This window comes from Marmota monax, unplaced genomic scaffold (genome assembly GCF_021218885.2).
Source record: "Marmota monax isolate L192 unplaced genomic scaffold, Marmota_monax_Labrador192_F-V1.1 WCK01_AAM20220418_F8-fsc00226, whole genome shotgun sequence".
Taxonomy (NCBI): Eukaryota; Metazoa; Chordata; class Mammalia; order Rodentia; family Sciuridae; genus Marmota; species Marmota monax.
Window position 1 is genome coordinate 2,345,597 of NW_026693142.1, and position 24,956 is coordinate 2,370,552.

The 24,956-nt window shown below is 49.7% G+C and overlaps 1 protein-coding gene across 1 annotated transcript; it reads left to right on the top strand.

Moving 5' to 3' along the window:
- Window positions 1–3,255: 3,255 nt before the first annotated feature.
- Window positions 3,256–18,219, top strand: Nom1 (nucleolar protein with MIF4G domain 1). The gene is made up of 11 exons (XM_046455151.2): window positions 3,256–4,165; window positions 4,382–4,509; window positions 5,961–6,156; window positions 9,018–9,341; window positions 10,788–10,898; window positions 11,537–11,704; window positions 12,855–12,976; window positions 14,597–14,729; window positions 15,181–15,312; window positions 17,083–17,192; window positions 17,918–18,219. The coding sequence occupies exons 1-11, from the start codon at window positions 3,290–3,292 to the stop codon at window positions 18,090–18,092; spliced, it is 2,475 nt and encodes an 824-aa protein (XP_046311107.1). The 5' UTR covers window positions 3,256–3,289; the 3' UTR covers window positions 18,093–18,219.
- The last annotated feature ends 6,737 nt before the right edge of the window (window positions 18,220–24,956 follow it).

Sequence of the window (24,956 nt, forward strand, 5' to 3'; positions counted from 1 at the left end):
TGCAACCTATGGTGATTCCTCAGAAAACTTGGATTAGAACCACCATTTGACCCAGCTATCTCACTCCAGAGTCTATACCCAAAGGACTTAAAATCAGCATACTATCGTGACTCAGCCACACCAATGTTTATAGCAGCTGAATTCACAATAGCTAGACTATGGAACCAACCTGGATGCCCATCAATAGATGAGTGGATAAAGAAACTGTGGTATATACACAATGGAATATTAATCAGCATTAAAAGAGAATAAAGGGCTGGGCTGTGGCTCAGTGGTAGTGCACTTGCCAAGCATGTGTGAGGCACTGGGTTCAATTCTCAGCACCACGTATAAATAAATGAATAAAATAAAGGTCTATCAATATTTAGAAAATAATTTTAAAAAGAGAGAATAAAATCATGGCATTTGCAGGTAAATGGATGGAGTTGGAGAATATTATGCTAAGCAAAGTAAGCCAATCCCCAAAAACTAAAGGTCGAATGTTTTCTCTGATTAGTGGATCCTGAGCTATGATGGGGGGAGGACACGGGAAGAATGCAGGGACGTTGGATTGGGCAAAGGGGAGGGTGGAGAGGGGTCACATGGATAGGAAAGATGGTGGGATGAGATGCACATCATTATCCTAAGTACATGTATGATTGCATGAATGGTGTGTCTCGACATCGTGTACAACCAGAGTACTGAAAGGTTGTGCTCCATTTGCGTACGATGAATTGAAATGCATTCTGCTGCCATGTACAACTAAGCAGAATAAAAAATTTTTAAAAATACAATCTTATGTAACCAAAATGCTTTTTAAAAAATGTCACTGTGGTTGCTGTGCTAAGACTGAAGCAGGAGGGCTGAGTAGGGAGACCAGAAGCCTTTGCAATGGCCCAGGGGATGGCCCAGGAGGGCTCTGGTGGGCTCTGCTGGAGGGGGGTCTCCCAGGCACACTGGACAGTGAAACAAAGCAACCATGCAGAGCGGTCTTCAGTGGGCTGTCAGGAAAGGCAGCCCATGTGCCCCGAGGGCCACTCGCAAGATGGCTCAGGGCACAGGTTACTGCTTCCTGGAGGAGAGCTGGGTGCTCAGCAGCAGGAACAGGAGGAGAAGGACTCTTATTCACATCTTTTTGCACCTCTTAAATTTTTACTCTGTACATAGGGTGCATTGTCTATTAAAATTGATTTATGTTTTAAATTATCTTGAATATTTGAAGGAGGAAAATATTTACACATAGGAGAGACAAAGGATTGTTCAAATTTTTTCCTTGTAAAAATTCCTAAGATGTCAAGGGCTGGGGTTGTATTCCAGTGCTAGAGCGCTTGCCTGGTACATGGAGGCACTGGGTTCAATCCTCAGCACCACATAAAAATAAATAAATAAAGGTGTTGTGTCCAACTACAATTAAAAATGTTTTTCAAAAAAAAATCCTAAGATCTCTAAGGAACTCATGTTCATAACATATGGCAAAGGTTATAAGCCAGAGAGAAAACGTGAATTGTCAAGGTACATATAAAACAACACTCACAGAAGGAATTAAAATAATGAGATACCAGTTTGACACAAGTGGGCAAAAATTTAAGACTTTTTAAAAATATCATGGAAGAGACATGGAAGTTCTCAAACTGATTCTAAAGTTGTACAGACACCCTGGGAGGAAACAGACCTGTAAGGCTGGACACCCCAAGCCAGCAATCCCACTTCCCCAGGAAGACCCTCAGACCAGAGTGCTCCGTGAAGCAGCGTGTTATAGAGAGACACTGGAGCCAGGCAATCCCAGGGGCTTGGGCAGAAGAATCCTGAGTTCAAAACTAGCTTCAGCAACTTAGCAAAGTCCTGAGCAACTTGGCAAGACCCTGTTTCAAAATAAAATATAAAAAGGGATGCAGGGTGTTAGGCAGTGGTTAGCACTCCTGGGTTCAACCCCTGGTACCAAAAAAAGAAAGAAAGAAAAGAAACACTGGCCATACACTAAATGTGTTCATTAGATCACATTAACACCCCGGTACAAAAGACTTGGTAACAAAGTACCACAAACTGAATGTATGAAGCAACGGAAATTTCTCAGATTTGGAGGCTAGAAATCCAAAATTGGATGGCAGGGTTGGCTTCCTCTAGGGACTCCCAGACAGGATTTGTTCCATGCCTCCCTAAAGAAAAGGGGAACAGTAAGACATGTCCCTGGACGCCCCTTCTCTTCTCCCCAAACCTGCCGAGTTAAGGGACACCAGGAGCAAGCCTGGGCTGCAGTGTCGAACACACACTGTCTTGAAGGACTGGCTTCCCTCCTGCACAGTGGGAACCAGGGCCGGTCAGTGTCCCTGGAGAAAGCCACTTTCCTGCATTGCCCAGGACAGCTGCTCCTCGGGATGCTGGTCACACCAGCAGACTAAGCAAGCTGATGCCCATGAGGATAGCCCTCCCCCGTGGTGAGTGGGCAGACCTGGAGGCACTGGGTGAGGACAGGGGTCACTCATCCTGCTGGTGTCCTTGGACAAAACACGAGGGACTGAGGTGCTGCCATTCAGTCTGCTGCCACCAAACTCTTGTTGGGGCAGTCACTGATGTCTAGTAAGTGCTCCCCAATAAATCTGTCTCACAGGCTGTCTCTGGCACTTTGGCCTCCCACTGCCCTGCCACACCTGGGCTGTGGATGAGACATGAGGCTTGCAGACACAGGAGCCCCATCTCCACTTGCACATGGCCAGCTCCCTGGGCGTCCAAATGCCCCTCTTCTTCTAAGATGCCCCCAGTCCCTGGATTGAGGGCTCACTCCAAATCAGTATGCCCTCATCTAAACTTGACTACATCTGGAAAGACCCGATGTCCACAATAAGGACACATCACAGGCTTCAGGTGGACACTGATTTCATCTCAGTGCACTACCAACAGAGGGCCGTTGAATAAATTTGTCGCATCCTCTTAAGCAGGACTACACTACTCTCAGGAAAAATGAGTCCTTAAGGAGCCCCAGGGCAGAGCGCAGGGAGCAAATGGCAGAGCTGTAAGGCTGAGCACGCGGCTCCTCCCTAGGATACAGAGAACCTGCACGGGGCCTTTCCCCACGGGCACACGTGCGTACACGCAACCGCGGACACGCACGGCCCCGCGACCCCCAGCTGCCGCGAGCTCGGGGAGGGTGTGGCCTGACACAATTCACAGGTTCCTTTGAAACCCAGTGTTCTGGTGTCCGCTGCTGCGGGCCCCCCCGGCCAGCAGGGGGCGACACCCGCCACGCCCCGCGCTCGCTGTCGCCCGGAAGTCCCGCCGCGGCGGAAGTTGTGGTCCGAGGTCGTCCCGGAAAATGGCGGCGTCCGTGACCGCGACGGCGGCCAGCTCGGGAGGTGGCCGAAGGCGAGTAGCTCGTAGGAAGCGCGGCGGCGAGGGCGCTCTGCAGCGGCTGCGGGTGGCCGTGGAGGGGTTCGTGCGGGCCACCTCCGGGGGAGAGGCCGAGGGGCGCGGCGCCGCGGTGCGCTCCCGGCCGGGCGGCAGGAAGAGCCGCAAGGAGCTGCGGAGGGAGAAGCGGCAACTGAGGAAAGCGCGGCGCCTGCAGAGGACCGCGGGCGCCGCGGCGGGGAAGCAGGAGGGCAGCGCGGGGGAGCCCGCGCCGCCCCCGGCCCAGGCCTCAGCCCCCGCCAGGGCCACGGCCTCGGCCCCCGCCAAGGCCGCGCCGTCCCCGGCCATGGCCACGGCTGTCCCCGAGGCCGCAGCCCCAGCCAAGGCCCCGGCTCGCCCGGGCAAGGCCAGCCCCGCCGCCGCCGCCCGCAAGCGGGCGCTTCTCGCGGCCAACGAGGAGGAGGACCGGGAGATCCGCCAGCTGGAGCGCTGCCTGGGCCTGAGCAAGCGCAGGAAGAGGGCCGAGGGCAGCGCCGTGCCGCCCGGCTTCGCGCGCGACGGGCTGGACTACATCCTGGGCGTGCTGGGGTCGGGGGCCGGCGGGCTGTACGAGAGCAGCGGCGACGAGGAGGAGGAGGAGGAGGCGGGCGCGCCGCTCCCCGAGAGTGACCTGGACAGCGACTCGGAGCCGCAGAGTGCGGAGGACGCCGCGGGGCCGGAGCCGGACAGCGGGGAAGAGCCCGAAGGCGGGGCGCGGGAGAAAGCCGGGAGGAAGAGAGTCCGTTTCGCAGAAGACGGAGAAGAGAGGGCAGACTCCTTGGGGGCGGACGGCACGCCCCAGCAGGTACCGCGGAACTTCCCTGGGTCCCGGGGATGGCCGTCAGCCCCCGAGCCAGTGCACTGCAGTCGGGCGCTCGCGGCGTGTTAAAAAGTCAGTAGAAACAGCTGCGCGGAGTTGGTAGTTCTGTGTATGAATATGCATATAGCCAGGGAAATGTGAGGTTTGTCCAGTGTACTTTTTTTTTCTTTTTTGCGATTATATTATTCTCGTTTTTTCAAGGAGAGGCTTTGTGAAAGTGGCGAAAAGTACATCCCACCTCGGCTGCGGCCAGCCCAGGAGACAGTGGACGAGCGCAGGAAGGAGGAGTTAGAAAGGCTGAAGAAACACGTCAAAGGCCTAATTAACAGGTGACCTTCCAGAGTTGGTGCGCTCTCTCCCTTGGAGCAATGCTCTGTTTCTAAAACACGGAAACTGTCCCAGAATGACAACATGCAAGTGATGGGCAGGACTTGTAGCTGTTTTCAGATCCTTTCTGTGCCTGCCTTAGGGCAACCACATCCTTATGTTGAGGAGATGTTGCCTGGCTGTTTGGTATGGTGAGTTCTTACAGGGTTTGAAGGCAGCAGGGGACTCCTACTGCCACTCTGAGGCTGGAATGGGGCAGGGAACATCCTCCCAGGAATAGTGGAGGAAGGCCTGGCAGGGATCCCCCCTCTGCGGAAATGAGTGCACCTGGTCAGGATGCTGGTCCTTCATCCCCCTATGTTGACATTTAGACTCTAAAAGGGTAATTGGAAGCCGTGTAGCTGGGACCACACCACTTAACCATCTACAGTCAGCCTGTGGTTTTAAGAAACAAGTTCAAGTCCTTCTTCTGCTAATGCTCTCCTCCAGTTCTCCCATAACTCTCACCAGAAGACCCTCATGCCCCTCTTCTAAATCCTCGAAAGGCAGCCACTCTTTTAAATGTATATTGCTCTTTTTTTTTTTTTTTCATAGGGTACAGGACATTCCTGCATGCTGTACACCTGCTTTCTCCCAAAGGTTACATCTTCTATAGCTAGAGTACCATTGAGAAGCAACCAGGGGCTGGGAATGCAGCTAGTGGTAGAGTGCTAACCTAGTATCCATGAGGCCTGGATTCCATCCCCAGCACCACACACACATATCAGGGAACTGATGTAACAACCCCTAGAGCTTGTTCAGGTTTCACTGTTTTTACGTGCTTGTGTGTTTGAGAGAAAGAGGTTCTGTGTAGTTTATTACATGAAGATTTAGGTGACCACTGCCACAATCAGGATATAGAGCCCGTCCTTTGTGCCGCCTCTTCCCCTATGTTGCTTAATTGAAATTGAAACATTGTCAGTGGTGTCCCAGAAGTTTTACTGAAGCATGCTGTTGTGATGTCCCTTTTAGTAGTAGCACAGGTGTGTGCTGAATAGTCTTCCTTGCACAGTCCTCTCTTACTACTCATTCAGACAGAGCAACCTCGTCAGTGTAGAAACCGTGCATGTGTGCCATCTAAGAAGGGGGCGAATTGGTGGTTTTCCTAATGATACACTACTTAGGATGGTTCCTACACCTAGAAATGTCAGATCAGGATACCCAAGTTTCTGCAGACTCACAGACCCTCCGTGGCATACCTCACTGATTACATTTCAACTGAAAAGACAGTTGTATTATTTCAGAACTCCATAGTGTTCTATGGTTATGAGCAGAATATGCTGGATTATTGCAGCAGGGTCAGTTGTTTCCGGGTCAGAAGCATATATAAGATAGGATATATTGGTAGTATTGATAACTGAGTTTGAACTGGAAAATTATATTTAATTGTGTTTCTGTGTTTACATTCCTGCAGGTTGAGTGAGCCAAACATGGCATCCATAAGTGGGCAGCTGGAGGAGCTATACATGGCCAATAGCAGGAAGGACATGAATGACACACTGACGGCTGCCCTCCTGGGTGCCTGCGTCACTGCCTCAGCCATGCCCAGCAGGCTGATGATGGAGCATGTCCTCTTGGTCAGCATCCTTCACCACACTGTTGGAATTGAGGTATGCTCCCACCTTTTCTCCACCCGCTGGCCCTGTCACCTGGGATGGCCTTGGTCCTCCGTGGTGTAGGTCAACAGTTACTACATGTGATGACCATAGGAAAGAGGCTGGCTCATTAAGTGCTTGCTGAGCCCATTTACAACAGGGAAGGAGATTTTCTTGTTGCATTTCTGCTCTTCCCGTTTCCCTGCCGCCGCAGTTCTCATTGCTCTTCCTGGGAAGTTTAATGAGCCACGGTTTTCTTAGCCAGCACTGGCAGCATTGTGGCAACATTTGGGAAGGTGGTGGCCTTATGACCAACTGGGCACAGGGAAGCTGAGGGCAGAAGAAAGTGGCCCAGGCCCCACAGCTGGTACAGGAGTCTGCTCAACTGTCTTGGGATGTTTTGTGGAAACTGCACCAGCTACTTGGAGAATTGCTCTTTTTTTAAAGTGTTTTTTTCCCCCTAAGAGCCATACTCCTGTTCACATATAAGTGTGAAAGTCCATTTTTTTGCCATTACAAAACATAATGGAAGCTCTGGACATCTTTGCTGGTGCCCCATGATGACCATAATTCAGTGCTGTTATGTGGCTAGTTTAGTCCGTACCCCATCCTTCTAGATGTCTCTGGTGTACTTCAGCAGACTTAATAATCAAACTGTGTTATAGACAGTATTTCACAGCGAGTTACGTAAAAGTCATGACCCTGATCACGTGGGGAGTCAGCTTAATGTGAAAACATGGGGTTAGTGCTCCTGCTTCTCATTCACACCTTCACTAATAGCATGAAGGACAATGAGGTGGCTTGTTCCAAGGGGAAGTCATTATGGTACTTCAGCTAATGACAGTCTCTAAAACTTCTGCCAGATAGGACAAGTGCTCAGGATGCTGGTTCCATTAAACTTGTTTCAGAAAAAAACACCTAAAAAAACACCTCACAGAAATTCATGGGAAGAAAAAAAATGTGTTAAAGATCATAGTGTCAGCTGCTGCATTGCTCCCATAATCATTTACAAGGAAACAATCAGATCTATATGGGTTGGTGTTAAAATTTACCAAACTTGATTTTAGAAAAATGAAATGTTTTTAGTTGTAGATGAACACAATACATTTATTTTTTATGTGGTGCTGAGGATCAAACCCAGGGTCTCACACATTTAAGGCAAGTGCTCTATCACTGAGCTACAGCCCCAGCCCCTAGAAAAATGAATTTTGAACACATTAAGTGGAATTATTTTTGTGCAGTGCTGGGGCTCAAACCCAGTGCCTCACATGCTCACACGTGCTGGACAAGCGCTCTGACACTGAGCTACAGCCCCAGCCCCCTAATTTCTTTTTAATTGTTTTTTAATATAAGATGATGGTCATACCAGGCGATTATATTTTTCAGATTTATCTTTGGTGAAGGGACTTGAGTTGGGAGTTTACAGGTTAAACGTGTTTATCTCAGGCCTTTAAAAACTAAAAGGCACATCCAGCCTATGGGAGCTGGCTTCTGGGAACCCTCTGTTGCCTGCTGCCAGTGGCTGGGCTCTTCTGGCATTGAGCAGTCGGCAGCCGGGCCGTGACGCGCCTACTTTCCCACCGCACCCTGCAGTCTGCTGGAGCTCCTCCTCCCGCGGACCTTCACGCATGTGCAGTCAGAGTGTAGTAAGCTCACACAGAGAGTCCAGCTCCCAGCCTCCTCCCCACCTGCTTAGAAGTCACCCAGATTGAAAGCCTGGAAATCACACACACCTGATGTGTCGGATCAGGCGTGCCACACCCTGCCAGTGTTCCTAGGGATCACTGGCACCCAGCCCTTCCTTTCTGACCCAGCATGGCTACCCTGGTAAGGCCATCTCTGCTGTGGATCGCCAGCATCACTGGAGATCACCACCACATCCCCGCTCCCATTTGCTTCCTCTGGTCTCAACTTGAGTTGGGGTTTGAGAGAAAATAGTTACAAGATAGTAATATGGCAAGATGACAGCTGCCATTTTTGAGTTAGGTCTCAGTCTTACAGAGTGACAGGATGGAAGTCCTTCCTCCTCCAGGACATACTTAGGGAATCTGGAATAGAATGTGCCAGAAGAACAAGAGGATGGCTCTCTGGTGAGCTTGCCCTGTTTCACCAGGCCACTGCTACTTCTTGGCCTTGTGCTCTCCCCTCTTTGTGATGGTCAGCCTACTTCCTGGTACCCCAAAGAACAGCACACCCACATCTGGGCCCTGAGAGTGGAGCTGAGCCATTAGAGTTCCTGTCCTTCCTCTAGCACCCTCCTGGTGATGAAGCACTTGCCCGTGGGGACCTTTGATATCTGTTGAGAATGTGCTGTTTTCTTTAAAGTTCACTTACACTGCTTGCCTATTCAGAGGACATTAACTTGAAATAAGCAGTTCTGAGAACGAGTGTTACTAGGTGGTAGAGCATTTTTAGAGATACAGTTGTGTTTTTAACATTTGTGGGGGGCAGGTACTGGGGATTGAACCCAGCAACACTCTTCCAGTGAGCCATATTCCCATCCCTTTTTAAATTTTATTTTGAGACAGGGTCTCAGCTGGCCTTGAACTTCCGATCCTCTCTCACTTCAGTCTTCTAAGACAGATATGGCCGCCACACCTGTCTTAACACATTTTTAGCAAGTTTATTTTTCCAAGGAACCAGAATGGACATTGCCCCCCAAATTACGACTTTGTACTTGGCCTAAAGCGGAGACCCTTTCAGCACAGGTTGGTGCTCAGCTGCTTGCCGTGTGCTCTTGTGGGGCAGCCATACTTGAGTTCCTGAAGGCTGCCCTGTTGGAGTTTATGTCCTGCCTGTGTGCAGGCACTTATTCAGTGTGTTGAAGGAGAAGTCCCCAGAACGTGTGACTACACGCTTGCTGTTGTCCTGCTCAGGTTGGTGCTTGCTTTCTGGAGGCTGTGGTGAGGAAGTTTGATGACGTCTACAGAAATGGAGGTGAAGGGAAAGAGTGTGATAACCTTTTCACCATCATCGCCCATCTGTACAACTTCCACGTGGTGCAGTCTCTCCTCATCTTTGACATTTTGAAAAAACTTATTTCAACTTTCACCGAAAAAGACATTGAGTTGATCCTGTTAATGCTGAAAAATGTGGGCTTTGCATTGAGAAAAGACGACGCCTTGTCGCTGAAGGAGCTGATCACAGATGCCCAGGCCAAAGCCAGTGGGGCAGGCAGCATGTTTCAGGACCAGACCAGGGTATGAGTGCCACTTGACCTGCTTCCTGAGTGCTTGAGAGCATACAAACTGACCAGAGCTTAACAATAAGTCCCTGGGGTAAATAGGACACTTCCCTTCCTCAGTAGTTCTCTTCTCTTCAGCCTTCTCTAGCCCCTGTGCAGCAGCAGGGCCGAGTCTTGAGGGCCTCTGTTTCCCCATCTGTAACTCGGGGCTCTCAGCTTTGCCCCTGCAGTCGTGAGAGGTGGGGAGCAGCACCTGAAGCGCCTGAGGGGAAGAAGATGTGATTGTTGGGGAGGAAGGAGGGGGCCATGTTAGACCTGGGGACACCACCAGGAGTGAGGAGAGGAGCACCGGGCCTGGGGCCTTCCGTCCTGGAGGACCCAGAGGGTTCTCGGCAGATACTCCGGGGGTGGAAGTTGTTTTAGGAGTCACTTTGGTGACAGTGTAGAAGAGAGGGGAAGTGGCTGGAGGAATTGGGGGGGGGGACGCTATAGGAGTCTGGGAGATGGTGGTGACATGGGCACCCTGGCAGCGGATGTGGACTTGAGAGTCAGAAGCAGCCAAGTTTAGTGGGGAGCAGGGCTGAAGGAAGTAAGGGCAGGAGGCCCCCCTTCAGGTGCATGGGAGGAGGTGCAGGAGGAAACCCACATCTCGAAGGGCAGTGAGCCAGGAGGGATTTGGGGTCACCCTCATGCCAGGAATCCTGGAAGCCATGGGAGTATGTGGGATCCCCCACTAGGGTGAAGGGATCCCTGTGGTTACAGGCAGCAGTGTGGAGCTGCAGGGAGGAGGAAGAGCTGGTGGGCAAGGTGGCAGGATACTGGGGGGTGGGTCACAGAGGCCAGAGTCCTGAGAAGAATTTACTCTTTAGGTGGGATGTTGAGGTCAAGGGAAAGGGACTGGATTTTCATTTTGGTCATAGTCTGATGAGGAGCATTACTGATAGCTGCCCTTTGTGCACCGGGGCAGCTTGTCTGCAGAGGCAGCAGGGGGTGAAGTGGGGAGTGGGTGGGGTGGGAGGGAGTGCAGATTACACTCTTGCTGGCTAATGCCCAAAAGCTGACAGCAGAGGTGGCCGCCTGGGACAGGGAGGTGGGGAATGCCAGCGGCTTTTGAGGGATTGGAGTTCCTCTTCTGGGCATTATGCAGATTCTAAAGGTGATGGCGGGCACAGTTGCCTAGCTTGGAATATACCGGAAATCACCTACTTGTTTATTTTAAAGAGGTTGATTTTATGATGTGGAGATTGTATCAAGAGTTGATATTTGAGGAAGGTATGTAGACAGACTGTGCTGTGCTTGTAACTTTCCTGTAAGTGTGTCACTGTTTCCAGTTGGTAAGTTGGTCGGGGAGAGGCTGAAGATCCAGCAAGGGGGGGATGTCCAGGAATGTTCAAACTGCTTGAAATGATGGGAGATTTCATTTTGGTTTGGGGTTTATTTCTCCCCTTCCTTTTCCTCAAAGGTCCGATTTATGCTGGAGACGATGCTAGCCTTGAAGAACAATGACATGCGCAAAATTCCAGGCTACGATCCCGAGCCTGTGGAGAGACTGAGGAAGGTGCAGCGAGCTCTGGTGAGTGGCTGCCTACTGCCTTGCCCCGAGCCTCAGGGCAGCAGGGCCCCATTGGGAGAGGGAGCGGGACCTGTGAGTTGGGGCCTGAGAGAAGACGGAAGCTGCCCTGTGAGTGGCCCGCGCCCTCCTGCACAGCCCCTGTAGCTGGTCCTCCCAAGGTGCTCAGCTTGCTGTGCAGTAGGAGCCTGTTGTCACGACTGTGCCTAAGAGGCGTTACTTGGGTGGCAGACCCACAGACCTCACACAGAATACCATGAGTTGACTGCTTGTTTTGGCATTATTCTAAACAGACTAACTGTCCCAGTTGCCAGAGACTCATTGCAATGTTCATGCACCAAAAATTCCATTATCAAATGAAAGTGAGCCAGGCACAGTGGTGCACGCCTGTAATCACAGTGGCTCAAGAGGCTGAGACAGGAGGATCTCGAGTTCAAAACCACTCTCAGCAACTTAGAGAGGGCCTAAACAACTCAGCAAGATCCTGTCTCTAAATAAAACATAAAAAGGAGCTGGGGATGTGGCTCAATGGTTAAGCACCCCTGGGTTCAATCCTGGTACAAAAAAAAGAAAGAAAGTGTGATCACAGTACAGACTGTGAACCAATTAAAGCATCTCATTAAACCTTTTTCTCTAATCAGGTGCGTAGTGCCAGCTCAGGTTCTGAGACTCAGCTTCGCATTTCTTGGGATGGTCTTTTGAATGCAGAACAAACTGGGCGCTGGTGGATTGTGGGGTCTGCTTGGAGCGGGACTCCGATGATTGACAACAGTCATCATGCACTTCAGCAGAAGCCACCTACGGGCACGGTATGGAGACCCAGTGCTTGACTGTGGGCACCCTGCTGTGCCGAGTGCCAGCTCTGCTAGAGTAGTTCTAATTATTCCTGAATGGCTATGGAAGTGTGCCACTTAGGTTTATTTGAAAGCCTTATGAAAATTGCCAGTGTTAAGGTATGATTTAAATCCAGGCATGTGGCACATGCCTGTAGTCCCAGCTACGTGGAAGCTGAGGTGGGAAGAACACTTGAACCAGCCTAGGCAACATAGCAAGGTCCTGGCTCCAGAAAACAAAACAAACATATAATTCAGTTTTTGTTGTTTCTTTTTTAAGGATTTTAAGAATCCCAAAACGCATTCTGCAAAAGATCTAAGAGTTGAAGGGAGTGTGTGAAAATCAAGACTGACTTTGCAGATACCCATTCTTGAGAGTGAAATGTGTTCTGTATCCTAGGAGATGTAGGTTCCAGTCCATTAGCATGGATGAAACTTTTTCCCACTTATTTGTATTTATCATTGTTAGCTAGAGTCGGAGCTGGGTGTGGTGCACACACCTGTAATCCCAACTGCTCGGGAGGCAGAGGCAGGAGGATGGCGAATTCAAAGCCAGCCTCAGCAATTTAGTGAAGTGCTAAGCAACTCGGTGAGATCCTGTCTCTAATAAAGTACAAAATAGGGCTGGGATGTGGATCAGTGGTCAAGTGCCCCTGAGTTCAATCCCTGGTACCCCGCCCCACCCCCCCACCCCCAAAAAAAAAGTGGAAAAAAATTATTTACTAGCATCTGTACTTGATCCAGATCTCCTTCCTTGTCCACAGTGTCCTTTCCTGCCCTGGGCCCTTGGCACACCTGATGACCATGATTCCCATATCTGAACTTGATCTGAGATACTCAGGCTGATGTTCCACCCTCCTGAGAGTTCCCAAATCCAGTGCTTCTCTCCTCCAGTGGCTTTTTCTCCTGCCACATTTTCCCTTTGTGGTGACCCATAAATAAAGATTTGGAATTTACCTACAGGTATTCACGTACAATTTAGTTATACTGAGCTGAAGCCACGAAATTGTACAAGTTGTTCTTTAGAAACTTTAGGAGCACACTCAACCAAAGGTGGCATGGTATTTCTCAGGAAACAGCTCTCAAGACATTTGTATGGCCCACACACTAATCCTTCCTTTTTCAGATAAGCTCAAAGATGTTGGATCTTGCTCGGAAGCAGAGAATGAACACTGACATTAGGAGGAACATCTTCTGTACGATGATGACGAGTGAGGATTTTTTGGATGCTTTTGAAAAGCTGCTCAAGTAAGCATTTGTTTGTATGTTTTGACCTGTCAAGTTAGAAGTTGTGAAAGAAGTAATTTGATCTGGGGTTTGTGTTTGGAGGACTGAAAAACTGGAATTTTGTTACTGTCCTGTCACTTGGGTGGGCCACATGTCTCTGGCAAGACACCCATTCCTACTAGTGTGCCCTGGTAGATCCTCAGTAGAGCCCTGTAGGAGGCTGCAATTTGAGGGCTTCGTAGCCAGTATCTGGTAGCCAGCCACTGTCTTCAGCGGCTGTTGGTTGTCATGGATTGCTTAAAGTATATGAGCCTTCATGTTGAAGCTGCCTCTTGCTTCTTATTTAAAATGTCCCAGTATGGTTCTGTAATAATTTGTTGTAGCAGGTTTTTAAAACATTTGCATACTTTATGCAAAGTACTTAGTTATCAGATAACAAATGAACAGTTTAACTCATTTTTCTTTATTTGCTTCAAACTCATAATGCAGTACAGGGAGAAATGGCTCATTTTAGTATTCTGATAGTTGGGGTTTTGTAAACTGGGGTGCCTTGTCAGTGTGGGAACCCTGAGTGTACCTCTGTGTTTCCTAGTCAGTCTTCATCTAACAATGAGTTTTTTCCCCATTTTTTATTCATCACAGTCATTGGCTGACCTGGGGTTGAGGCTCAGTGGCCTAGTGTACATGAAGCCTGGGTTCCATCCCCACTACCAAAAAACCCACATGCCCCTCTGGGGAAAGGGTGAACAAACCAGGGGTCCTTGCTGCAGTGGGTGGGATCCTTACAGTTCACTATTACAGAGGGTGAAGTACCAGTCCCACAGCTGCATGGGTGACTCTTAAGTATGTTCTGCCAGGTTCAAGAGGCTGGACACCCGCAGTTTCTGCTTTGTGGCTGTTTGTGTGGCATTCTGGCAGAGTCAGAACTAGAGGACTGGAAAAAAGATTGGTGGTAGCCCGCAGCTTGGGGAATGGCTGTCTGCACAGGCGTGTGGGGGTTGTGGGGGCGATGGAATTCTTTTTCCAGTGTGGTTGCAGTTACCTGACTCTGGGGGCTTATACAGCTGCACCCACAGGACTGTACACTGAAGAGGGTGGAGTTTACTGTGAATTTTAAAAATGAAAAAGTGAGCCAGGCACAGTGGCGCACCCCTAAATTAATCCCAGTGGCGCCGGAGGCTGAGACAGGAGGATCGCGAGTTCAAAGCCAGCTTTAGCAACTTTGAGGTGCTAAGCAACACAGATCCTGTCTGTAAATAAGCTGGGGGTATGGCTCAGTGGTTGAGTGCCCCTGAGTTCAATCCCTGGTACCAAAAAAAAGAAAGAAAAAGTGAAATCATTGTCTTAGCAAGACCTGGCTTCATTTGAGTCCTGCCTGTGTCAGTTGGACTGGGTCCTGGGCTTTGTGGTCAGGTAGAACTCGAGTCCTGATGTGTCCTCCCACACTTTGCCACATCACTAGAAAAATGAGGCCCAAAGAAACTGGGGAGGGCCAGACCTCTGGCTTGTGTCTGGTTGCTGCCACCCGCCTCCTGGCTCACTTTTAACCACACTCTTCCAGACAGGAAGGACCTGTGGGCTCTTTGGCTGTGGAAGTGGGAAGTGGAGTGCTGACTTAGCTGGGCTGTTTCTGTGCTGCAGGCTGGGACTGAAGGATCAGCAGGAGAGAGAGGTGGTCCACGTGCTCATGGACTGCTGCTTGCAGGAGAAGACATACAATCCCTTCTATGCGTTCTTGGCCAGCAAGTTCTGCAGCTATGAAAGGCGATTCCAGGTAACTTGGTTAGAAGGCTGCCAGTTACCTGTGTCCTGACGCTTGTCCTCGGCATTCTGTCTGGCTTACATTCTAAACATGAGTTCTTGGAGCCAGAGTACTGGGTAGAGGGACCATCTGCACTAGGAGGCTGGGTGTTGCTTATACCACACCAGTCTCTTGATGTCAGTTGTCAAGAGCTTTCTTCAAAGTGCTTATCTGCTGGTGTGGGGTGGGGTAGGGTTTGGTAGTGCCGGGGATCCAACCAGTGCCTCATAAATGCAGGGGAGAACCACAACTAAAAGATGACTGTAAAACTGTTTCAAGCTCCTGACCATTTGAAAGGACAGTATAGTTGCTCCTGAAAGTCCTGAGTTTCAGAATATTAAAAATAAGTGAATGAGAGCATCTTAGTGGTTTAGTCTACTGATTGTTGAATTTTAATTTTTTTCTTTTTATTAACTGTTACTAGATGACTTTCCAGTTCAGCATATGGGATAAATTTCGGGACTTAGAAAATTTGCCAGCCACTAATTTCTTGAATTTGGTTCATCTGGTGGCACACTTGTTGAAGACAAAATCGCTTCCGCTTTCCATTTTGAAGGTTTGTAAGCAATTAAAAAATCACTGTGTAGTTGCTTATTTTTTGTACTTGTAAAGCATGAGTTTTCCAAGATTCTGGAGAGTGTCTCATTGTTGTGACCACTGTACACACAGTTTAAATGTACCTAGAACATAGTGCTCGGCTCCAGTTTTCTTGCTAACTTAAGTAAATCTGTTCTGGGTTTGAGATTAATCTTAAAATCCTGGACCGGTCAGTGCTCAGTAGACTGGCGCCCCATAGAGGCCTGGTACTGGGTCTGCAAAATAGGGTGTTTGAAAGCTACAGACTCCCTACTCTGTGTTTGAGACTTCAGAGCCATAAAAACATAGATGCCCGATGTTCCTCTGGAGGAGATGGTGGACCTACCTGTAGAAGGCAGGATTTGAGGTGGGCCAGTAAGCTTGGGTAGTGGAGCCACCAGGGTGTGGGTGCCCTAAAAAATTCTGAGCATTTGAAGAGCCTGAGGGTCAGAGCTGGGCGAAGTGCAGAGACAAGTCCTTCTCTGTGCCCTGCGTACGTGAGTGTGCTCCCCACCGTGGTCAGAGCATCTGCCCATGACTGCCTGCCTCTCATAGGGTGTGGGATGTGGGGTTTCCCACTGCGCTGAAAGTGTGGGTACAGTCTGCACACCCCATTCCGAGAACTGGAGTAATTTAGAACACGTAAGATAACATCTTCTCATCGTTGAGCTAAATCTATGCTTCCCTACTCAAGTCGGGCTCATTGTAGAATGGGTCGGTGTGGCCCCGGGTGAACAGGAGCAATGGAAGCTCACTCGTGGGCAGTAGAACTTGGGTTCTCCCTGGCTCCCAGCCCTGCCCTCCACTCTCCCCACTGGTGTTCTTTTTGTTTGTTTTCTATTTTGATACTGGACTGGAACCTGGGGTATTCTACCGCTGAACTACTCCCCAGCTCTTTTTATTTTTTATTTGAGACAGGGTCTGGCTAAGTTGTGGAAGCTGGCCTCAAACTTACAATCCTCCTGCTTCAGCCTCTGATATCACCGGGATTACAGGCATGTGCCACTGCACCTGGCTGAGGGGCCCTCTTTGATCAGAATCTCTCCCTGGCGTGGTTTTGTACTCCCTGTGCTGTGCATCTACAGCCAGTACATAATCTACTCTCTGTTTGGGCAGAACTGTGTGGTCACCTTGCTCTTGTGACTTTCCACAGTTCTTTTTTAAAATTAAGTTTGCAATTTATATATGTTAATATCTGTAATTCTCTTCTCTGGTCTTCTGTGTTATCTTATTACTTCCACTGTATAAGTCTAGTACATTTATTTGCTACACTGCTGAATATTAAAATTATTTCTGGGGTTTTTAATAGTTTTCTAAGATGGAAGCATATCTGAGTTCATCTTTCCTAGACCTAAGCTCTACACAGAGAGGTGTTGATAGGGGTGGTCCAGACTCTACCAGAATGCCACATAGACAGTCATAAAGCAGAAGCTACAGTGTCCAGCCTCTTGTACCTGGTAGAACACACTCAAGAGTAGGCTTCTGTTCTAGAAACTACATTCCTGGCTTGTGAAGTATAGGCCCCCTAAGCTGTGTTGTGCTGCCAGGTTGACCAGGCACCCCTGCCAGCTCTGCAGGGTCCCCATGGCACCTCCTCCTTACTAGCAGCTGTTCATTTTTAGCAGTTAAAAGACCTTCTTAAACCAGGGTGTGTGGGCAGTGAGGAAGGGTCAAATGCCTACTCATTAGCACTCTTTACAGATCACTGGAGAGTTGGCTAGTGTCACTTTTTTCTGTCTCCTGACTGTAGGTGGTTGAGTTCAGCGAATTGGACAAACCCAGAGTCCATTTCCTACGGAGAGTGTTGACTATGCTGTTAATGGAAACAGAAGTTGAAGACCTGGGTTTAATTTTTGCAAGGTATGTGTCCAGGTGTTTCATGAAACATGAGATAGGGACAGAAAGATGTTTTCATTCCGGTTGGTTTACAGAAGCAGCATTGTGCTTCACATGTAGCTACATAAGTCATGTCAGTCTTAATGTTAAGCTGATATCTAAGAGTGCTTGTTGTTCTCGCAGTGCTGGGCTCTTGCCCAGGGCCTTGTGTGTGCTGGGCATGCAGTTCTAACACTGAGCCACCTCCTGCCCTGAAGTTCTTCGTTGAAAATTCTGCTTTACATAGAGTCAGGCACAGCGATGTACATCTGTGGGTTCAGCTTCTTGGGAGGCAGGACGATCCCTGGGGCCTAGGCGTTTTGAGGCCAGCCTGAGCAACGTAGAAGACCCTGCCTCAGAAACAGAAATAACGGGCTGGGGATGTGGTCAAGCGGTAGCGCGCTCGCCTGGCCTGCGTGCGGCCCGGGTTCGATCCTCAGCACCACATACCAACAAAGATGTTGTGTCCGCCGAGAACTAAAAAATAAATATTAAAAAATCCTCTCTCTCTCTCCCTCTCTCTCTCTCTCTCAAAAAAAAAAAAAAAAAAAGAAAGAAAGGAAAGGGAACAGAAGGCCTGGGGTTCAGCTCCGTGGGAGATGGTCTTGTGCGTGTAAGAGGCCTGCTTCCTTCCCAGCCCCACAGGGAGCAGAACTAGGTCACGACTGCCTCCTGGGTACCTGACGCGCGTCTGTCCCATTCTCTTCCAGAGTGTCTGAGAACCCAAAGCTGGGGATGTTGCGAGAGGGTCTGAAGCTTTTCATTGGCCACTTCTTACTGAAGAACGTGCAGGCCCACCAGAGTCCCGAGGAAGCCAGCGTGCTGAGAGAGAGGGCCAGCCTTGCCACGCGGTCTCTGCAGGGCAAAGCCGCCCTGAGACTGTAGGCATGTCCGGCCCACACGTGTCCTCAGGATCTCCAAGGCCTGTCCTGCTCAGTGAAGACGGGGAGGGCTAATGTCACAGTCTGTCACATTGTAAATATTATTTATTGAGATTATTTTTTTAATCCAAGATTGTATCGTGTTGGTGTTTTTTATAACTTTATTATTTTTTTAAAATTGTGCTGAGGATCGAACCCAGGGCCTCACATGTGCTAGGCAAGTGCTCTACCGCTGAGCACAACCCAGCCCTGTTTGTGTTTTTAGTAACTTTCAGATGATGCATCAGGGGTGGCAGGAAAAGGCAGGGAGGGGCAGGCTCTGAACTGTGCACCCTGTGCAGTGAGAGTGGTGTGGTGTTTTGGTTTTGTTTTTTTTAATGCTGGTGATTGAACCCAGGGGCACTCCACCTGGATCCAGCCATATCTGTAACCCTTTTTATTTTTTTATTTTGAGACAGGTCTTACAAGTTGCTGAGGTTAGCATTGAACTTGTGATCCATCTGCTCAGCCTCCCACATTGCTGGGATTACAGGTTGTCTTAATTTTTTAATAGATAAAAATAGGCCACTAGAGGGTGCAGTGATTATAAATGATACATTTCTGGGTTTTTTTTTTTTTTTTTTTTTTGGCTAAAAGTTCATTGAGGTCTAGTTGATTATTCTGATGTGTCCTCAGGATCTCCAAGGCGTGTCCTGCTCAGTGAATACAGTTGGGTTTTGAAAAGTTGGTTGATGTCCAGACCGTGAGTGTCCTTGTGTAATGTGGTGTGGGTGGGTTTCCATTGCTGCTCACCTGACGTGTTGACACCAGGGAGGACACTCTGCACAGTTTTATGTCTCTCTCCACTCTTTAGTTCTGCATCGCTGCGGTGTTTTGTTAAATAACTCCAAAGTCACCAAGTAGCTGTTGGATACTTGGTGGGTGCTGCTTGCTGTTGCTCCTGGGTCCTAGGAGATGTGGATACAAATTAAACAGTTACCTCATGCAGGGAGTTGACAGGGCATGTCCAGTCCCCCTCACCAAGTGCAGGGAGTTGACAGGGCATGTCCAGTCCCCTTCACCAAGTGCAGGAAAGTTTGGGAATCTGGGGAAAGAGAAGTGTCCTCTGCCTGCACAGGTGTGGATTGTTTCACAGTTGCTCCTTTCAAATGCTGCAGGCTTGGCCGGCCTCATCTTCAGCTGTTGAGAAAGCCACTGGGGTGAGTGTAGACGTCGTGGGTCAGAACCTGTTTCCCAGCAAGAGTGCCGTCATCTGGGCAGGTGGTCACGGGCTCCTGTGCAGAGCACTCTTGTCTGGTGTGGGTGGCCCTGTCGCAGTCAGCGTTCCAGGGTCGCCGTGCGAGGTCTCAAGTCTCCATGTATGTCCCTGCCCTGAAGGTCTCAGCTCGGCAGTGAGCGGGCAGCCTGGAGAACCCCAATGCTGGGGTCGGAGCTCACGCTGTGCAGGCCTCCTGTCCTTCCACTGCCTCCGCCCCAATCCAGAAACCAGCCTTTGGCCAGAGGCCTAATTAAAACCCTGTGCCTTCTACCAGGTCGCAAATTTAGGTAACAAAGGAAGAGGGCCGCAGCTGTTGACATGTTAGTGAAGCCTTCACTTTGTGCAGGGCTTTGAACAAAAAAGGCCTCGTCTTGGCTTAGGTGGGTCAGGGTGTGCCCCCTCCGTGCCACTGGGGCCAGCCGTGGGGTCAGGAGTGGAGCTGGGCTGACCAGGGCTACTCCTAGAGCGGTCAGAGGGACCAGAGAGCTCTGGCAGTAGGGAAGACAAACTTCTGTCAACAATCGTGCTTCTATATTGTCTTTTATTATCAAAGCAAAACTACCTCTTCCTGTGTCGTAGACTCTTGGTGACTTTTCTCCCTGCCTGACTTTTGCATTATATGGGAGATTGCCCACAATATGTGTACTTTCTAACAACATAATATGGTTACACGTGACAGTAATTGTACTTCAGTGTAAATAGTAAATACACCCTGACCAAAAGCTACTATAAATTCAGAATTACTTTAAAATATGTAGGTTTGAAATGTATTACAGTGACAGCTACATTGGAAAAGTACGGTACTTGGACAGTCGGTGCTTGGTGTAGCTATGTATTTGTGGATTTCTTAGGAGGCTGTGTTTTGGGGATTTCATCCTTAGGGGTACTAGAAACAAGCTTTAATATGTTAAAGTATGTACATAAAATCTATTTTTTCTCCTCTGCAGAGTGTATATAGACGTTTATTTTGAGAGAAGAGCTTTGCTGGTGTACTAAGGTCTGTATCTTTCCGTTTTTAAGAAGTCAGAGGTAGAGGGCTTGCCTACCATGTGTGAGGCACTGGTTCAATCCTCAGCACCACATAAAAATAAAGATTGTATCCACCTATAATTTTAAAATAAATATTTTTTTTTTTTTTTAAAGAAGTCTGCCTAGCTGTGTGGTTGAGAAAAATTCATTCTTCATCCCATCCTCAGAGAAAGCAAATGAGAAAATAGTAACTGCTGGAGGATGGGGTGAAGTTTATATAGTTGAGATATATTCTTGTAACCTTGCTGTAAATTTAAAATAGTTTTTATTTTTAAAGCATTTGTAATTTAGAACTCATTCTCAACAGATGTAAAATACTCTAATGTTCTTTCACAAAAATAATTCAGCAAACCAATTCAGATGGCCTCTTCCCCTTGTGAAGTGGGGTGGGCCCGGCTGAGCTGCAGATGGCTACCTACCTTAAGGCTGGGTGTCCTTCAGCCCGGTCAGCTGGCCGCTGACTCCTTCCACTCCCGAGTTGGCAGGTGAGGGAGCAGGAGGGGAGGCCAGTTGCTGGCCTCAGTGTGGAGGGCTGCATCGCGGGTGGGGTGCTGTGGGTCCTGTGGCAGGGCGGGGCTCTTGAAGGGGCCAGAGGAGAGTTCAGACTCGGCGAAACAGAAGATGCCAGCACACACCTGGTCAGTAGGTCCCAGGACACGTTCCTCATCCTCTCGGGAGGAAGGCGAGTAGGTTCGGGGGTAATGTGTTGTTTTGGTTTTGTGCGGTTTTTTTGGTTTGTTTTTTTTTCCTGAATCACTTGGGAGTTCTGTCTTCACATCCTTTCACCCCAAGTGCTTCTGTGTGTATTTCCTAAGAACAAGAGCTTTCGCTTCTGTAGCCAGAATAGTCACCAACTCAGTGCTGTGGATAGAAGGCCAAGTACCTCCCTTGGGCTTTCCTGCCTTTCCTGGAGGGCTGGACGCCCTTCCCGCTGCACCTCAGTGCGTCTCAGTTTACCCCTCCTGTTACATCTGCCTTGGTCAACTGTTAAAGTGTATGGAATTAAAAGGAAGCTGTGTTTGGGGGATTGCATCCTTAGGAGTACTAGAAACAAGCTTTAATGTGTTAAAGTATGTACATAAAATCTATCTTCCAGGGGACTATCTTCCAGGGCTCTCCATGGAATGCTTACTGCCTGTCCCCTTGGAACTGGTAACCAGTGCGAGGGAGCGCCCTGACCTTGCCCCACATCAGGCACCTGGCTGCTGGGTCGCTTGGCAGGCATCTCTGGTTCTGAGTCAGGGTCTCAAGGATGTGTTCAGGTCACTCAGGCCTGCTGCCCTCTGAAGCTAGGTGGAGCTGGAGGAGCCATTTCCCAGCTGACCCCTGCTGGCATCTCGGCAAGAACACTGCCAGCCGGTAGGTGCCGTGGGGCCCTCAAGGTTCTGTGTGAGGATCTCAACATGGCTACGGGCAGCTTTCAGAACAGGGAGTCCCAGCCCAGGGCTGTTGTGACCTGGCTTAGGAATCCCAGGACGGGAGGGTGTCTTTGCCGTCTGCAAGACCCAGGCTGAGCCTGTTCCTCACTAGCTGCCCTCACCGTTCTCCCTGGGCTCTTGCTGACCTGTGTGGGCTGGACGAGCGCATCCACTCCTTTAGAGCTTGTTCGCATTCTGCAGCCAAAGGCATCCCTCTCTGCTGTCCTCAGGTGGACTCTGGGTTCCTCTTGTATTTGGTTGTAAGCTAGGACTGTGGTCTGTTTTATGTATTAATTAGTTTTTTGGGTACTGGAAATTGAACCCAGGAGCGCTTGACCACTAAGTCACATCCCCAGCCCCGCCCTTTTTAATTTTATTTAAAGACAGGGTCTCACTGAGTTGCATTGGGCCTAAGTTCTTGAGGCTCAGCCTCCTGAGCCACTGGGATTACAGATGTACTCTACTGTGCCTGGCTGAAATCTATTTTATTAAACCATGTTTTTGTACAGTTGACATAGGAAAAGATCGATGTGTTTAATGTGTACAACTTTTTTTTTTATATATATTTTTAGATGTTGATGGACCTTTATTTTATTCATTTATTTATATGTGGTACTGAGAATCGAACCCAGTGCCTCACACATGATAGGCAAGTGCTCTACCACTGAGCCCCAACCCAGCCCAGCTAGAATGTACAACTTGATGAGTTGGCATGAGTATGTTCCCGTGCAGCCCCACCTCCTTGACTCCCAGGGACAAACCCTTCCTCACAACTTCCTCCTACCCTGCCACTGCCACCATGGTGATTTGTGAGTGTGGGAGGGCACAGTGCAAGGCCCTCCTAGCAAAGAGGAAGTGCTGCGGCCCCCGCGGTCTGCACAGCCCAAGCCCCGTCCCTCTGACCCTCACCTGCCCTCCCCAGGCCCTGTAAGCACCACCTGTGCTTCTGAACGCACTGGCTTCAGGTTCCGCACATAGGTGGGACCATATGGCATTGTCCTTCTGTGCCTGCTTTTTCCCTTAGTGTGGTGTCCTCAGGTCCATCCATGTCTCGAAGGATGGCACCTCGTGTGCTGTGCCTGCTTTCCTTATCTGTCCCTCTGCAGTCTGCTGGGTGCCCCCTGGAGAGCAGGTGTCCCTCCAACCTGCCAGTTTCAGTTCCTTTGGATCTGCACCCAGGAGGGGTTCTGGTTCAGTGTCTGAGGAACCTCCCTCCTGTTTTCCATATGGCTGCATGAATTTCCATCCCGCCCAGCCTGCACAAGGCTCCCCTTTTGTCTGCACCCTGGCCAACCTTGGTGTCTTTTGTTATTTTAGGAGCAGCCATTCAAACAGGTGTGAGGTGACAGCTCTGTGGTTTTGATTTGCATTTCCCTGACAACTAGTGTTGGCCAGCACCTTTTCATAACCTGTGGGCCACTTGGTCTCTTCTCTAGAGAGATGCTTCTTCGGGTCCTTCACCCAGTTTGTAGCCGCGTGTTCCGGGAAGGGACTGTTTGTTTTTCCGTTCGGTTGTATGAACCCTGGTGTACTTTGCATAGTAACTTATCAGTTGTCTGTGCTTTTAAATTCACTTCGCAAAACTCAACGGACATTTAGATCTTCAACCCATTTTGAATGCTGACTCTGTGTGGTTTACAACAAGGGCCAGCTCAGTCTCCCGCCTGTGGACGTCCCCCGCTGCAGTGTGGATTCTCCCAGCAGCGTTTACTGAAGCGCTCCTCTTTCCCCACCGAATGTGTGCTCTTGTCACCCACATGTCAGAGTGGTGGGCTGTGCCCAAGAGGCTTGTTCTCGCTTCTGTCCACTGGTCTGTTTATGCCAGGGTCATGCTGCCTGGTGGCCATGGTTGGTAACCAGCTTGAAGCCAGGACGCCGGTGCCTTCAGCGTTGTCCTCTCTCCAGCTTCGGCCCTCGGGGCCTTGTGTGGTGCCCAGGCAAGTTTAGGGCTGTTTGTTGTACTCCTGTGAAAAACGCCACTGGGATTTTAGTGGCGATGGCCTTGAGTCTGTAGGTTGCTTTGGGTCGTGTGGACATTTTAACAGTTGTAATTCTTCCCATCCATGAACATCGTGGCCTTCTAGGTATGTAATAGCTTTCCACTGATCTGTTTCTGCTTAAGTTTCCTTAATTGGTATTTTACACAAGTCTTTCAGCCTCCCCCCCGGTTGAGTTTATACCTAAGAATTTTGTTCATGTTCTTCAATAGTTTTTAGATCGCTTGTTGATAGCCTGCCACTGTACAGCACGTGCTCAGTAGGTCTGACAAGTGCTGTGCATCCTCCTCCCCCGTCCCCAAGGGACTCTGCTCGACCTCCGGGCGAGACAGTGGTCCTCCTGGGCAGCGTCCACGTCTGGGAAGACCGTGCTCCTTAGCCCTCACTTCCCCTTTAATGGCAGGCTGAGGGCTGAGGGTGCAGAGCTGCAGGGTGCCTCCTCGTGGGTTTTCTCCCCTGGGTGCTGGAACCCCTCAGCTGAATGCCAGGCTCCCAGAGATCCTTGTCCATGAGCAGTTGCCAAAATCAGTGGGGTAAGGGCTTGAGCTGTGGTTCCGCATCTCACCGACCTCTTCTGTTCCAGAGTTGGCCTGTGAGTCGGTTCCTCTGGCCTAGAGGTGTCCTCGACATCCTTGAGCAGCATCTTCTTTTCTGGCTGAAGGTTCCAGGCCCCCTGTACTTTCTCAGCCCTGCCCGGAGGCGGCATTCCCACGACCACCTCCCCTGGCAGTGCGCGGTGGTATTTAGAAACCAAGACGCGGGTGTCAGGCCACCCTCATTCCTGGGTGTCACTCCCATTGGTCTCCTTTAGAGGACAGTTAGGAGAAGAACCATATGAGTCACATGTGACCCCCGCACATATGTACACATGCATCCACGTGTGGAAAGCCAAGTGCCCACCACTGACTCACCAGGCCAGCCTGCGGGCACTTACCAGCCTTTCCATGCACATGTGCATACCCCCTGGAGATCCTGTCTCAGCACATGGACACACGGACCTGTTTGCACAGTCTCAAGTACACAGGGCCGTGGTAGAACCGCTGGCCTCACAGCTGTGAGGAGCCAGCAAGGGTGGTTCAGGACATGTTTGTGACTCTGTCCCGGTGCTTTGAGATGGCGATGAAGCCCTGTGCCAGTACCTCGGGCTCCTTGTGCCTGCGAAGCAC

Coding starts and splice junctions, on each gene's coding strand:
- Nom1 (XM_046455151.2), top strand. CDS start 3,290: ATGGCGGCGTCCGTGACCGCGACGGCGGCCAGCTCGGGAGGTGGCCGA. Junction 6,157..9,017: donor ACCACACTGTTGGAATTGAG/GTATGCTCCCAC, acceptor TGTCCTGCTCAG/GTTGGTGCTTGCTTTCTGGA. Junction 10,899..11,536: donor GGAAGGTGCAGCGAGCTCTG/GTGAGTGGCTGC, acceptor TTCTCTAATCAG/GTGCGTAGTGCCAGCTCAGG.